At 34.9% G+C, this 15,870-nt stretch overlaps 1 protein-coding gene across 11 annotated transcripts in view; it reads right to left on the minus strand.

Moving 5' to 3' along the window:
- The window catches only part of TTLL5 (tubulin tyrosine ligase like 5), a 302,536-nt gene that overhangs the window by 209,725 nt on the left and 76,941 nt on the right, over window positions 1-15,870 (minus strand). For 10 of the 11 annotated variants that reach the window (XM_068542242.1, XM_068542226.1, XM_068542220.1 and 7 more), the window contains 2 exons: window positions 8,797-8,910; window positions 8,430-8,521 (listed from right to left, as the gene is read on the minus strand). In XM_068542242.1, the coding sequence (XP_068398343.1) occupies window positions 8,430-8,521; window positions 8,797-8,910 (206 nt within the window). The remainder of the gene's footprint in view (window positions 1-8,429; window positions 8,522-8,796; window positions 8,911-15,870) is intronic. The other variant, XM_068542235.1, reaches the window with a different exon arrangement.

Below are 15,870 nucleotides of genomic sequence, written 5' to 3' on the forward strand. Positions count from 1 at the left end.
TTGAATATGGGGGTCATTTAACAGACACCCCAAAAGAGTCTTCAGTAGTGGAACTATCCTACACCTAAACAAAAAGCTATTCTAAACAAACCATAAAAATGCTTTTAAATGAGGCTGAAAAAGATAAGGCTGATCTACAAGTAACTTAAGTGTATGGCCACAAAAAAAACTTTCAACGGGCTTTAAAGAAGCAATAAAATCCAAACACAACAATACAACATTTACAATGTCCAATTAAAACATCTAATTTTTAAAAATCACTGTACATGTGAAGAAACAGGAAAACTATAACTCATTAACAAGAGGAAAATCAGTCAATAGAAACAGACTCAGAAATGACAGAGAGAACAAGATTTTAAAACAGCTACTATAAACATAATATATGCACAAGAATCTAAAGGAAATCATGAAAATCACTGTAAAAAAAGAGAAAAAGAGGATATAAAGAGAAATAGATGGGAGTTGTAAAGATGAGAAGTAAAATATCTGAAATGAACATTTAATTGGATAGAATTAATAGAAGATTTAACACTGCAGACAAAAAGATGACTAAACTGACAAACCCAGAGAAACAGAAAACCATCCAAAATGAAGAAAGAAAAAGAGTATAAAAAAATGAACAGAGCCAGACTTATAGTACAACATCAACCAATTTAACATGTAACCAGAGTACCAAAAGGAGAGGAGGGAAATGGAAAAAAACATTTGAAGAAATAATGGCCAAAAGTTTTCCAAATTTGATGAAAACTATAAGCCCACAGACCAAGAAGCTCAACAAATCCCAAGTAGAAGAAACAAGAAGAAAGTGATACCAAGGCATACATCATAGTCACACTATTGAAAATCAGTCATAAAGAAATAATCTTAAAAGCAGGCTGAGACATAAAAAGAAACGAAATTGAGTTATTTGTAGTGAGCTGGATGGACCTAGAGTCTGCCATACAGAGTGAAGTAAGTCAGAAAGAGAAAAACAAAATACTGTATACTAACACATATATATGGAATCTAAAAAAAAAAAAAAAAAAAGTGGTTCTGAAGAACCTAGGGGCAGGACAGGAATAAAGATGCAGACGTAGAGAATGGACCTGAGGACACAGGGAGAAGGAAGGATAAGCTGGGAAGAAGTGAGAGAGTGGCACTGACATATATATACTACCAAATGTAAAATAGCTATCTAGTGGGAAGCAGCTGCATAGCACAAGGAGATCAGCTCGGTGCTTTGTGACCACCTAGAGGGGTGGGATAGGGAGGCTGGGAGGGAGACGCAAGAGGGAGGGGATATGGGGATATATGTATACATATAGCTGATTCACTTTGTTATACAGCAGAAACTAACACAACAATGTAAAGCAATTATACTCCAATAAAGATGTTAAAAAAAAAAAAAGCAGGCAGAGAAAAAGAGACACATTATGCACAGAAGAACAAAGGTAAGAATTACTGCACACTTCTCATCAGAAAAATGCAAGTCAAAAGATAACAAAACACTTTTAAAGTGTTGGGAGCAAAGTGCCAACCCAGAACTCTACAACCACTGAAAAAAATCTTTCAAAAATTGAAAGTATCGATATGAGAGACTTTTTAAGACAAGCAACAGTTGAGAGAATTGATTGTACTACAATAAATCCTAAAAGAAGTTTTCCAGATGGAAGAAAATGATGCCAGATAAAAAACTGATCAACACAAAAGAAGGAAGAGCAGAGGAAATAGTAGTAAATGTGTAATTATGAGACTTTCCCTCATATTTAAATTTCCTTAAGCTGTTCAAAGCAAAAATAACCAATGTACTATGGGATTTATAACTTATATAGAAATAAAATGTAGGACAATAATAGCCCAAAGGACAGGAGGGGGAAATCGAATTATACTGGTTGTAAAATTTCTAAATTATACCTGAAATAGTATAACATTATTTTAAGGTGCACTGTGGTAAGTAAAAGATGCATATTGTCACCCTAGAGCAACCACACTTTAAAAAAAGCAAACTAAAGAGGCAAGAGAAATGAGTTAATCCAAAGACGGCAGGGGAAAATAAAAAGGGAACAAAGAACACATCAGACAAATGGAAAACAAATAGTCATTTGGCATATCTAAACCCAACCATAGCACCATGCTGTACATTAAATCCCCATAATTTATTCATCTTAAAACTGAAAGTTTGTACCCTGTGACCCATAGCTCCCATTTCCCCTGACCCAGCCCATGGCAACCACCATTCTACTTTGTTTCTATGAGTTCTACTTTCTTTTTTTAAAAAAAGATTCCACAAATGAGTGAAATCATACAATATTTGTTTTTCTCTGTCTGGTTTATTGCACTTAGCATTATCCCTGCAGGTTCATCCATGTTGCCACAGATGGCAGGACCTCCTTTTCTGACAGAAATCTACTTTAACTATAAAGACACAAGACAGATTAAAAGTAAAACAATGAAAAAAGATACAGCATGCAAACACTAGCCATAAGAAAGCTGGAGTGGATAGGGGTGAGGGGAGAAGGAACTGGATGAAGGCATTCAAAAGGTACAAGCTTCCAGTTATAAATAAGTACCAGGGATGTAATGTACAACATGATAAACAGAAGTAATATTTCTATATGTTATATATGAAAGTTGTTAAGAGTTCTTTAGTTTTTCTTTTAGTTTTTTTCTATTTATTTAACTTTGTATCTCTATGAGCTGATGGATGTTCACTAAACTTATTGTGATAATCATTTCATGATGTAAGTCAAATCATTATACTATACACCTTAAACTTAAAAAAAAAAAAAAAAAAAAAAAAGGAAGCTAGAGTGGGTATATTATAGCAGATAAATAGACTTTTGGACAAAGAACATTATCCAGGATAAACAGGGACATTTCATAGCAATAGAGAAGTCAATTTATGAAGAAGACATAACAAATCTAATGCAGATGTACCTAATAACAGAGTTCCAAAATCCATAAAAAGCAAAACTGACAGAACCAAAAGGAGAAACTGACAAGGTCACAACTACAATGGGAGATTTCAACACCAGACTCTTGATAATTATAAAATTACTAAAAATAGAGAAGATCTGAACAAAACTGTTGAATCCCTTGACCTAATGGACATTTATAGAACACACCAGCCAACAACAGCAGAATATATATATTTCAATGTACATGTTACATTGTACCAGGATAAATCAAATTCTGAACCATAAAACAAGTCTCAGTAAATTTTAAAATACTCAACTTACACGAAATATGTTCTCAGTACAACAGAAGTAAATTGGAAATCACTGAAAGAAAAACCTCTAGAAAAACTCCCAAATATTTGAAAACTAAATAACACACTTATAAAAAACCCACAGGCCAAAGACAGAATAAAAACAAAAATACAACAATCAAAATGTATGGGAAGCTGCAAAAACAGTACTTAGTAGGAAATTTACAGCTCTTAAAACACATATAGAAAAGAAGAAAGGTCTCAAATCAATGACATCAGCTTCTACCTAAAGAAACTAGGAGAAAAAAATAGAGCAAATGAAGCCCACAGTAAGTTAAAAAAAGGAAATAATAAATATTAGAGGGGAAGTCAATGTACAAGAAATAGAAAAAAAAAATGAAACTAAAAACTGGGTGTCTTAGAAGATCAATAAAATTGATAAACCTCTAGCCAGACTGAATAGGATAAAAAGAGAGAAGAAACAAATTACCAATATCAGAAATGAGAAAAGTAACATCACTGCAGATTCTATAGATATTAAAAGGATAAGTGAATATTATGAACAATTTTATGCTTATAAATACAACATATATGAAACGGACAGATGCCTTAAAAGACACCAACTACCAAAGCTCATTCAAGTAGAGATAGATAACCTGAATAGTCCTATATCTCTTAAAGAAATTGGAACTGACTGGTCCAGATGGCTCCACCAGTGAATTTTACCAAACATTCAAGAAATAAATAATACCAATTCTCCATAAATTCTTCCAGAAAATTGAAGATGTGAGAACACTTTCCAACTCATTCTATGAGGCCAGAAACCAAAGACTGAAATATCTTATATATCTTATCCTCATACTAAAACCAAAGACATTATAAGAAAACTACAGATCAGCATCTCTTATGAACATACACGTAAAAATCCAAATACAATTTCAGCATATCAAATTCAACAATATATAAAAAGGATACTGTATCATGACCAAGCAGAGTTTATTTCAGGAATGAAATGTTGGGTTTAACGTTCAAAAATCAATGTAATTCATTATATTAACAAACCAAAAAAGAAAAACCATATGAGTATGTCGAGAGATGCAGAAAAGCAACTGACAAAATCCAACATCCATTTCTGATAAAAACTCTTAGCAAAAGAGAAATAAAAGGGAACTCCCTCAATCTGATAAACGGCATCTATGAAAAACCTAAAACTAACATCATACTTAATGACAAAAGACTAATTGCTTACCCTAGACAGGAACCAGACTGGGATGTCTGCTCTCACTGGTCCTATTCAACACTGTGCTGGAGGTTCTTGCCAGTGTAATCACGCAAGAGTAAAGAAATAAAACACATCCAGATTGGAAACAAAGAAGGAAAACTGTCTTTATTCACAGACAACATTTTCAACTAGGCAGAAGATCCAATGGAATCTCCAAAAACTTTCAATAACTGATAAGTGAGTTTAGCAAGATTACAGGAACATGATCAATATGGAAAAATCATTTGTACTTCTATGTACTAGCAACAAACAATCAGAAACTGAAATTAACGAAACAAAATCATTTACGATAGCATCAAAACATATTAAATACTGAGGAAGAAATCTGACAAAAAAATGTAAAAGACCTGTACATTGAACACTACAAAACACTGCTGAGAGAAATTAAAGATGACCTGAATAAATGGACAGATATACCTTGTTCATGAGTTGGAAGACTCAATATTGTTAAGATGTCAGTTCTCTTCAAACTGATCTAGAGAGTCAATACAATCCCAATGAAAATCCCAAGCAGGCTTTTTTGTAGCAACTGACAAACTAATTCTAAAATCCAAAAGGAAAGGCAAATGACCTAGAATAGCCAAAACAACCTGGAAAAAGAACAAAGTGAGAACAAGATTTTTTATAAAGCTACAGTAATCAAGACAGTGTGGCACTGTATTGGCACAAAAACAAAAAGATCAATGGGAAAGAATAAAAAATAAAGAAATAGACCCAAACAGTTTTCCACAAAAGTGAAAAACAACTCAATGGAGAGAGGGTAGTCTCTTCAAAAAATGGTGCTAAAACTACTGGATATCCATCTGGAAAAAAAAAGAACTGTGATCCATATCTTATACCATATACAAAAGTTAATTCAAAATGGATCAGACTTAAATGTAAAACTTAAAACTACAACCTTTCTATTAAAAAAAATAGAAGAAAACTTGGGATAGGCAAAGATTTCTTAGATACTAAAGCACAGTAATTAAAAGAAAAAAAGGACAAATTGGACTTAATCAAAATTAAAAATTTCTGCTCCTCAAAAGACACTGTTTAAAGGATGAAAACACAAGTAACATACTGGGGGACAAAATCTTTGCAAAGCCCACATCTGATAAAAGAATTATATCCAGAAAATATAAAGAACTCTCACAACTCGATTGTAACCTCATTTAAAAAATGGGCAAAATATTTGATCACCGAACAGCAAACAAGCACATGAAGACATGCTCAACATCATTAATCATTAGGAAAATGCAAATTAAACCACAATGAGATATCACTACACATCTCCTAGAGGAGCTAAAATTAAACTGACCATACCAACTGTTGGTGAGGATGTGGAGGAACTGGAACTCTCATACATTTATGATAGGAATGTAAAATGGTAAACCATATGGCAGTTTCTTAAAAAGTTACACATATACAGTGATATGATCCAGTCATTCCACAAGTAAGTATTTTCCCAAGAGAAATGAAAGCACATGTTCCATACAAAAATTTCTATATAGATGTTCACAGAGTCTTTCTTTACAATAACAAAAAACTGGGAACAACCTAAATATTAATCAACAGATGAAAGGATAGACAAATTCTGATATATGCCTATAATAGAATACTACTTGACAATAAAAAGAAATTAAACCATTGACACATACTATAACATGTATGAATCAAAAAATAATCTTGCCAGGTAAAAAAGAAAAGCAAATAAGAGAACAACCAATAGAATTCTATTTATGAAATTCTAGGAAATGCAAATTCCTCTTTATTGACAGAAAGCAGATCAGTAGCTGCCTGGGGACAGGAATAGGCAGGGGAGGGAAAAGGAGGGGCAGGAGAGAGGAATTACAGAGGGGAACAAAGAAACTTTTGGTAGTGATGCATATGTTCATTGTGTTGATTGTGGTGGTAGTTTCATGGATATATACATATGTGAAAATTTATCAACTTGTACACTTTGAATACATGCAACTTCTTGTATGTCAATTATAACTCAATAAAGCTGTTAAAAATAACATTTACAATATCATCCAAACGCATGAAATACTAAGTGATAAGTTTAATAACATGTTCAAGATCTTTACACTGGAAACCACTATAAAACATTGCTAACAGAAATCAAAGAAGACCTAAATAAATGGAGAGATGTATCATGCTCATGGATTGGAAAATTCAACATTACTGAAATATCCACTCACCCAAAATTAATCTATACGTTCAGTGCAATGTCCATCAAAAGTCAGCAGACTTTTGTGTAGAAATTGACAAAGAAATTTTAAAATTTCTTTGGAAATACAAAGGACACAAAATAGTCAAAATACTTCTGAAAAAGAACAAAGTTGGAAGACTTACATTACCTAATTTCAAGACTTAGTATAAAGCTACAGATATTAAGACAAACATGTAGATCAGTGAAAATGAATAAAGTCTAGAAATATACATACATATATATTTCAGTTAACTTTCAACAAAGATGCCAAGTTAAATTCAATAACGTAATTTCAAAAAGTGGTGCTGGAGCAAATGGACATCCATATGGAAGGAAATGGATGTCAACCCTTACCTCACACCACACATAAAAATTAAATCAATACATATCATAGACCTAAATATAAAAGCCAAAATTACAAAACTTCTAGAAGAAAACAAAAGAGAAAAAGCTTTGTGAAGTTGGCATTGGTAAAGATTTCTTAGAAAACACGAAATGCATAAACCTTAAAAAAAAATTGGTCAATTGGACTTCACTGAAATTTAAAACTTCTGTTCTTTGAAAGCCACTGTTATAAAAAAGAAAAAGCTAGCCACAGACTTTGAGAAAATATTTATAATGTAAATATCTGGGAAAGGACTTGTATCAAGAGCCTTTATAACACAATAATAAAAAGATAAAAATCTTAAAATTTAAAATGGAAAAAAGAAGATACACAAATGGCCCATAGCACATGAATGCTCAATATCATTATTAATCAGAGAACAGCAAACTAAAACTACAGAGAAACACTACACACACACTAGAATGCCTAAAATTAAAAAGCCTGACAATACCAAGTGTTGGCAAGGATGGGAAGCAAATGGAACTCTCATTCATCGTTGGCAAAATGTAAAATGGTTCTCTCTCTTATCCCTTTTCATAGGACCCACCTATTCCACCCCTAGGTATTTATCCAAGAAAAATAAAATCATATATCCACACAGAGACTTGTACATAAATGTTCATAATAGCAGCTTTCTTCAGAACAGCCCAAAACTGGACACAATCCAAACATTCCACACAGGTGAATGGATAAACAAATTGTGCTATATTCATACAATGAAATAGTACATAACAATAATAAGGAATGAACTACTACTACTTCACACAACAACATGGATAATTCTCAAAAACATTATGCCAAACAAAAGAATCCAGACATCAAAAAATATATACTGTATGATTCTATTTATATAAAATTCTAGAAAAACTATAGTGATACAAAGCAAGTCAGTAGATGTTTGAGGCTCACGGTAATGGGGGGACTCACTGTGAAGGGGCATGAGAGGACATCTGGAGGTAACGGAATGTTATATATCTTAATTGTGGTGATTAAATTGATGTCTGTATTTGTCAAAATTCATCATCAAACTTAAAATGGATGTTGCTACATGTAAACTTGATCTTAAAGACGATTAAAAATAAGCAATTTACTGTTTAAGCACACATATAGATGATAAACCAATTTTTATTTTCAAATCAAGGTAATGATAACCACAAAATTTAGGACAGTGTCTAACCATGGGTTAGTGGGCAGTTAGGAAGGAGGAAGGAAACTAGAAAAAAGGGAGGAATAATGCAGGCTTGAGTAATATTCATACTGTCATAAATAAACAAAAAATGTAAGAAAGGCACCATGTGGAGAGCAGTGATGATACTGTGTCACAATTAATCCAATTCTCTTGACCTGAAGTACAGATTTTAAAAAAAGGTAGTCACCTCACCCATATATTTCCCATGTCTCTGATGTAGGGAATATGCGAATAAATCCACCTCTCCGATCATTCTCTTCCTTCACCCTCCGTAAAACTTTGATCTACGGGGAGGAAGAGAAAATAAAATAAAATGAGTACCTATTTTAAAAACTGTAATCCATGTGGTAACAGGACAGAGGAAGAGAGTTATGAACCAAGAATACAAAAGAAGCATGAAGGCAGAAATTAATTCCATTTAAGATGCTGTTTTTTTTAAAAGCTACTTCTCCCATGTTCAGTAGAAGATATGAGTTGGTCATGAATATTACGAATCACTCACTAATTTTCACTGAAGCCTATGTTAACCCATAAAGGTCTGAAATGGAGTTATCTTTACCTCCTCCATTGACAGACCAAGCACAGAACCACCTAACTTCCCCGGCACCTTCTCCCGTGCTGAGCCCACAAGGTTTTTCATTTCCGCGTCACTGGCAGAGAGTGGACGGCAACGCTAAGGAGAAGAAAAAAGAAAAACAAAAATATCTTTTCATCATCTTTCTTCATTTCCCTCTAGTCAGTCCCTCAACACCATTATGTTTCATAATATGTATAAGCTCAAATCCAAAGCCCATTTTTTGTAATTGATCTCTTAGTCTGAAACCCTGGGAAATAGATGAAAGCCAGTAAACTCAAAGAAGAGAAAACAGAATAGTAGGAAAACACTATGGGTTGAGAGAGATACAAATAAAAAAAAGAAAGGAAGATGTCCACATGGCTTTGTAAGCTAGTACTTATTCCTAATCTTGGTTTTAGAGTACACTTAATAGTTTGAAAGATATGGGAAAAAAATCTGAAAATAACCTCAACGTAAGATTAAATATGTATTTATTTCAGTAAGTAACTATATTCTTTTCAGCACTGGGGAAGTAAAGTTAGGAAAAGTAAGACATAAGACAGAAAAACACACAATGAAGACCCGACACAGCCAAAAAATAAAAATAAATAAATAAATAAAATTAAAAAAAAAAAAAGACCGAGAAACAGGAGCGATCTATTATGTCACAGATGAAAAAGTTGGACAGTGGGATGTTTTAGAACTTGAGGGGGCAAATATTGAGATGAAAGTTATCAGTGACACAGAAGAGAGCTGTGAGCAAAAGGCTACAACTTGAGAAACATTATAGTTGCTAGACTACAAGAGACTGGATCTAGGATGACTGCCTTGGGTACTCCAAGGAGGCAGCCAAGTGGGTCATGTTCCTTATGGATCCCCAAAGATGATCTGGCTACTTCAGCTTCTGAATGATGATCAGGAAGGCTGTTGGAAAACAAAAGTTTTAAGAGATTTTGATGTTATGAGAGCAGAGAAATACAAAGGTAACAAAGGAAATCAGATAGTATGAAGCATGAGAACACACTATTATTGAAAAAGATGACTGATAAAATAAGACAAATAAATCTGCCAAGTACGAAGAATAAGGAATAATCCAAGAAATGGGGGTATAATTTGTCTCTCTAGAGTCCTGGAAGTAACTCTGACCAGACAGAAGAAGTCCTACTGTCCGGAACCATTGTTTATTTTTCTCTTTGTATACACAATCTATGGAAAGGCTTTTTGACAACTAACTTTTGACATTTTCAGCAGTACTCATTGTTATGGACTAAATGTTTGTGTTGCCCCAAAATTCCTATGCTGAAGCCCTAACCCCCACAATGTGATGGTATGTGGAGATGGGGCTTTTGGGAAGTAATTAGGGTCAGATGAGGACATCAGGGTGAGGCCCTGGTCTGATGGGATTAATACGCTTTAAAGAAGAGCCACCAGGCTTCCGTGGTGGTACAGTGGTTAAGAATCCGCCTGCCAAGGCAGGGGACGCGGGTTCGAGCCCTGGTCCAGGAAGATCCCACATGCCGCGGAGCAACTAAGCCCATGCGCCACAACTACTGAGCCTGTGCCCTAGAACCCGCGAGTCACAACTACTGAGCCCACATGCTGCAACTACTGAGGCCCACTGGCCTAGAGCCCGTGCTCCGCAACAAGAGAAGCCACCGCACTGAGAAGCCCACGCGCTGCAACAGAGTAGTCCCCGCTCGCCACAACTAGAGAAAGCCCGCGTGCAGCAACGAAGACCAAACGCAGCCAAAAATAAATAAATTATTTAAAAAAAAAAAAAAAAAAAAAGAAGAGCCACCAGAGAGTTTGTTCTCTCTTTCTCTCTCTGCCTGAGCAAGCACAAGGAGGTCATGTGAGCACACAGCAAGATGGTGACCATCTACAAGCCAAAAGAAGAGGCCTCAGAACAAAACCTACCTTGCCAGCACCTTGATCTTGGATTTCCCAGCCTCCAGAACTGTGAGAAATAAGTTTCTGTGGTTTAAGCCACCCAGTCTATGGTATTTTGTTATGGCTGCCCACGCAGACTAATGCACACCTGTACATAAACATCCATGAACGGCTTTACCTTTGGACACAAGGGAGACCAATATATACTAATCTTCAAAGCTAGCATGGAGTTATAAAACACAGATTTTCTGATAGGCAACTCCATGAAAGAAAAACCACGAAATCAGCAGATATAAGCACCAAGTGAAGGTCGGAACTTTTATCTTTTTAGCTTTTCCTGTGGTATCTTCAGCATCTAGAACAGTACTTGGCATGGAGTAGGAGATCAATAAATGTTTTTTGAACAAATAAATAAATGAATAATGTGCTGACACATAGATCAACCATGGTTAGAATTAAACTTTGAAGAGGATTTTGGGAAAAAATTTAGCTCCCTTCTGATCTCTGGAAATATATTACACAGCACATGTTGGAAATCAAGAAGAATGCTTAAAGATTTAAGAAGGGAATCAATATAAGTAATAGAATTATTTAAAAAAAATTTTAAAGTGTGACTTCTTATTTAGCATATAACTTGGAAAAGCCAAAATATTAAATGGATGTTTTGAGGACTTTTGTCATCTTCACACACTACTTATTGTTTGCTAAAAAGACTTATCTACCTCACATGTGACAGCATGGCTTTGATCAGAAAGCCCCTGGCAGTAAATCCTCCAAAGTCAAGCTGCCTAATCACTTCACACTATTTAAGACTATCTTGAAGTCCTCCGGAATTGTGAAAGAAGACAATATGAAGTAAGCATTCATTTTAATGATGTAATAAAAATAAAGATTAAGCATTTTAAAATAGAAAGAATGTTATTTTAAATGCTGATAAACTAACTGTATTACCAGGTTAATAAGAAAAAATATTTTAAGAAATAGTTATTAACTATCAGAATAGTTTTAAAAAATGGTCATATTTATAAGAACATGGATCAAGTCACTACTGTATAACATCTAATGAGCACATCCAATTTTTTAAAAATTATTTTCCTTTTTTTGGTCTTTGTTTTGTTTTTGTTCGTTGAGTCTCTTATCTGTTTTTTCATCGTTAGGGGTTTTTTCTGTTTGCTTATTTATTGTTTACTTTTCTTTCTTATCTTTTTGACTTTTTTTTGCTTTTCTAGGACCTAATTTTCATCTTTGTGGAACTGCTTCCCGATGGAATGATATTCCTGGCTTCCAGAGATTGAGACTATTATAATGATGTTGCAATCTTCCTCTATTCATCTAAACCTGCTCCCCCAAACAATGAATTAGCACTCCAAAACTCTCCCAGTCATTTTCGAAGAGTTGTCTCCTACGTACATTCACAACCACTCTTGTGTTACCCACAGTCCACAGTCCTAACTCTAGCCACTGTGTGCCTACATGAGGGCTATTTGGGTGGGGCATGTAGGAGTTCAAGCAGGTGCTCCTGGCTGGGGCATTTGGGAGGTTAGAAAAAGGAGGGGTAATGGTGCTTGTTAGGTGAATGCTCCAGCTGTTAACTCCCATAAACCGACTGCTTTATTCTTTTATTGCCACAAATACCACCAGAGCACAAAGAAAAGGTCAATGCTACTCCAAGAGAGAAAAAAAAATGTGGCTAGAAACTCCTTTAATCTCTTCACCTATTTACTTCAATGTCAACTATTAAGAAGGCTGAGAGGGAGAAAAATATGAAAAGTTGTAGCTCTCGAAGTCTAGGTATCTCATATGCCTCTCTAAAATCCACCCAGGTTTCCTGTGTCTTTGGGGAAGCCAGTGGAAAATAATCAGACTAGAAAGTCAAAAATATTTTGTCAATCTCAGCTTTTCAATAAATTTGAGATGAGAGAATTTTTTTAATCTACACAATATCTGCTGTACTGGTTTATACAGGAGTGTATTTATACAGGAACAACAAAGCATTACTATCCTAGACCACTGGTTGAATCCTACCAATATTTATTAACGAAATGAGCTCTTAACAAATGAATTATAGACACAGGTGAGAAAAAGCAGAGGGAAAAGGGGAGAAGAAAGGATAATAATGAAAAAAAAAGAAAAAAAACAGAAATGCTTATGAGTGCCAAGGAGATACTTGGAAATTAAAAGCAAAGCAAAAGAAAAAAAAGGAATCAGAATGATCTGAAAGGCCATCAGGACTGTCAAAAACAAGAGCAAAGCAGTTCAAATACAAGCCATTCTGTGGTTTTGACTTTGGGCACATCAGCTCAGCTATGTTCTCTCGGTAGTAGATAGAATAAATCCACATATTGCAATGGATTGACTAAATACACTAAGGGAATAAAGCTCCTCTAAACTTAAAGGGAACCATTGCCCCTGGCTAGATGACACAAGATTTAAACTACTGGTTCTCAGATAGACTTTAAACTGTCTCAGTAAGAATTCTACCATGCAACATGCATCAAAGTTGTTAAATTATCATTAGTACAACGTAGGACTCAGAAATATACCCAGAGAAGAAACCGATACGCATCTAACCTTCATTGCTAGGGAAGAACTGGCTGAGAATGTGAAACTATTGAGACAGGGAATCACCTGCCCCCACTCACAGCAGTAAGAAACAGGTGTTGAATCAGAAAAATGGTTCTCACCCTAAAGAAAGCTGACAAGTACCAGTAAGGAGAACTGGACAAAAGGTAGAATATGAAAAAAAAAGGTGAGGTATCCTCAAAGATATCAAAATTGAGGGGCAAAAAAAAAAATCTGCTTGACAGAGAACACATACAAAGAATAAAAAGCCTCCCAATTCAACTTTACAAAGCTTAGAATTCTGTGTTAAAAATACATGGACTAGAAATAGCTCAATTTATATGTGATGCATCTAGCCACTCAGAAAATAAAAAGTCAAGTCAAGTTTAAAAAGCAAAATGAGTCAGTGCTGTCAAACAAAAGAAAATGAACAAAAAAAACCACATATGAATAAATCTGGGTGGAAACAGACCAAAAATGGCTAATAGAGAAGGCTTACATATAATGATAACCGGAAGTGTACTACTTTGAAATTAGGGGGAAAAAAAAAAAAGAAAGCAAGTAAGTAGGTTTGTGTTACAGTAAAAAAAGATATGCAGGGGCTTCCCTGGTGGCGCAGTGGTTAGGAATCGCCTGCCAATGCAGGGGACATGGGTTCAAGCCTTGGTCCGGGAAGATCCCACATGCCGTGGAGCATCTAAGCCCGTGTGCCACAACTACTGAGCCTACGCTCTAGAGTCCACGAGCCACAACTACTGAAGCCCGCGCACCTAGAGCCCGTGCTCCACAACAAGAGAAGCCACTGCAATGAGAAGCCCGCGCACCACAACAAAGAGCAGCCCCCGCTCACTGCAACTAGAGAAAGCCCGCGTGCAGCAACGAAGACCCAACGCAGCCAAAAATAAAAATAAAATAAAATAAATTTAAAAAAAAAGAGGTGCTGAATCATTAAAAAAAAGATATGCACCCTCTGAAAATCTGTAATAAATGTAAGTCAGCAGGTCTGAGAGACATGCATCTTGCTATTAACAGAACTGGCTTTAAAAACAAAAAAACTTACCAAAACCACTTACAGTTATGTTTGAAAAATCATGAAGAACTGAGGAGAGGTACCAGAGGATTAGAAAAAAAACAAATGAGGTACCAATCTTCAAAAATTTAAGAAGTATGCTCCTGGTGATTACCGCCTGGTAAGTCTAACTTGAATCCCTAGTAAAATAATGGAACAAATATTAAAAGAAAAAATTCCATAAACATTCAGAGTTTAATGGGCTCATAAAGAATAGTAGTACAGAGACTGCTTTATTTATTTTAAAACATGCTTTATAATTTTGTTATTTAGGACAAAATAACAAAAAGGGGGAATAGAGCAAATATATTTAATGTCTTTGGATTTTAGAGAAGCATTTGTGAAAACTTCATATAATTTTTATTTTAAATTATATTTCCAATCAGGACTTAGTATCATGATATAATAAATAAAATACACCAACAAAAGCTGAACACAGTTAAAAGATGCAACTGTAGGATAAGATAAGAAGCAGTGAATCAAGTTAGGAAGTGATCAGGTACTGATTAAGCATTATTTACAATCTGTATTGATGTCTGGGAGGATAATTAATTAATTAATTAATTAATTAATTAATTGGGTTGATTTGCATTTGTTGATGACAGTAAATGTGAAAAGACATGACTATAAATAAATGAATATCAAAATAACACCAGATACTGACAATGCAAAAAGGGAAATCAAAACAGTACTCAAAAGTATGAAGGAGATTAAATCTTCTGAGGGTAAACTATGTGTCCAAAAGTATCCCAAATATTTTACCTACGTTTGATCATTCCTTTCTCAGCATAAGTCCATGTACGTATTACTATCCTCATTTGACAGATGTGGGAAGTGAGCCTGAGACGTAAGGGAACATGCCCAAGGTCTAACAGTTACTGGCAGAGCTCAAATTTGAACCCAGGTCTATCTGACTTCAAAGTCCTCATTCTTTCCACAAAACCATATCACCTGCTTGAACGTTGAAATGTAATTTCTGGTGCGTGAAAAATGTTGAACCATAGGTATTCAAAGGAAAGGAGAAATGTAGAAAGAGATAATGGATTAAAAAGGAATCATAAGACAACAAGCAAAAAACTGTGACTTCACAATCTGGCACCACCAGAAAAAGAAAAGTTTACACAGTCTAAATGGCCAGAGCAGAAAGTTTCTTCTCTTTTCTTACTTAGCTCTGATGAAACTACTGTGGATTTGAGAGTGCTTCATTAACAGAAAGACAGGGACAAGGTAGAACATTGCAAAAGACAGTAAGAGTCGAAGAATTCAGTACGTTTACAGTTGGCTGAATAAAGCCAGAAAGCCTTTGTGTCACGTGAGCAGTGTTGAAATAAATAACCACTAAAGAGAGGCCTTGCTCGTCCACAGGTTATTTGCAACTTATGGCAATTCAAGCAATGGAGCTAGGTGGAATAGAATTAAAATGAGTAATGGGACATTAAGATTAGATTTCCGTGTCAAAGACACTTCTTTGGAGTCAAATTCAGAAGGCTATGAAACGGTACTTTAATGTTCTCCTTAAATAGGTTAGGTCAAGAGATATTTAGAGTGTAAGCTCT

The sequence above is a fragment of the Eschrichtius robustus genome, chromosome 1 (genome assembly GCF_028021215.1).
Source record: "Eschrichtius robustus isolate mEscRob2 chromosome 1, mEscRob2.pri, whole genome shotgun sequence".
NCBI classification, from domain to species: domain Eukaryota; kingdom Metazoa; phylum Chordata; class Mammalia; order Artiodactyla; family Eschrichtiidae; genus Eschrichtius; species Eschrichtius robustus.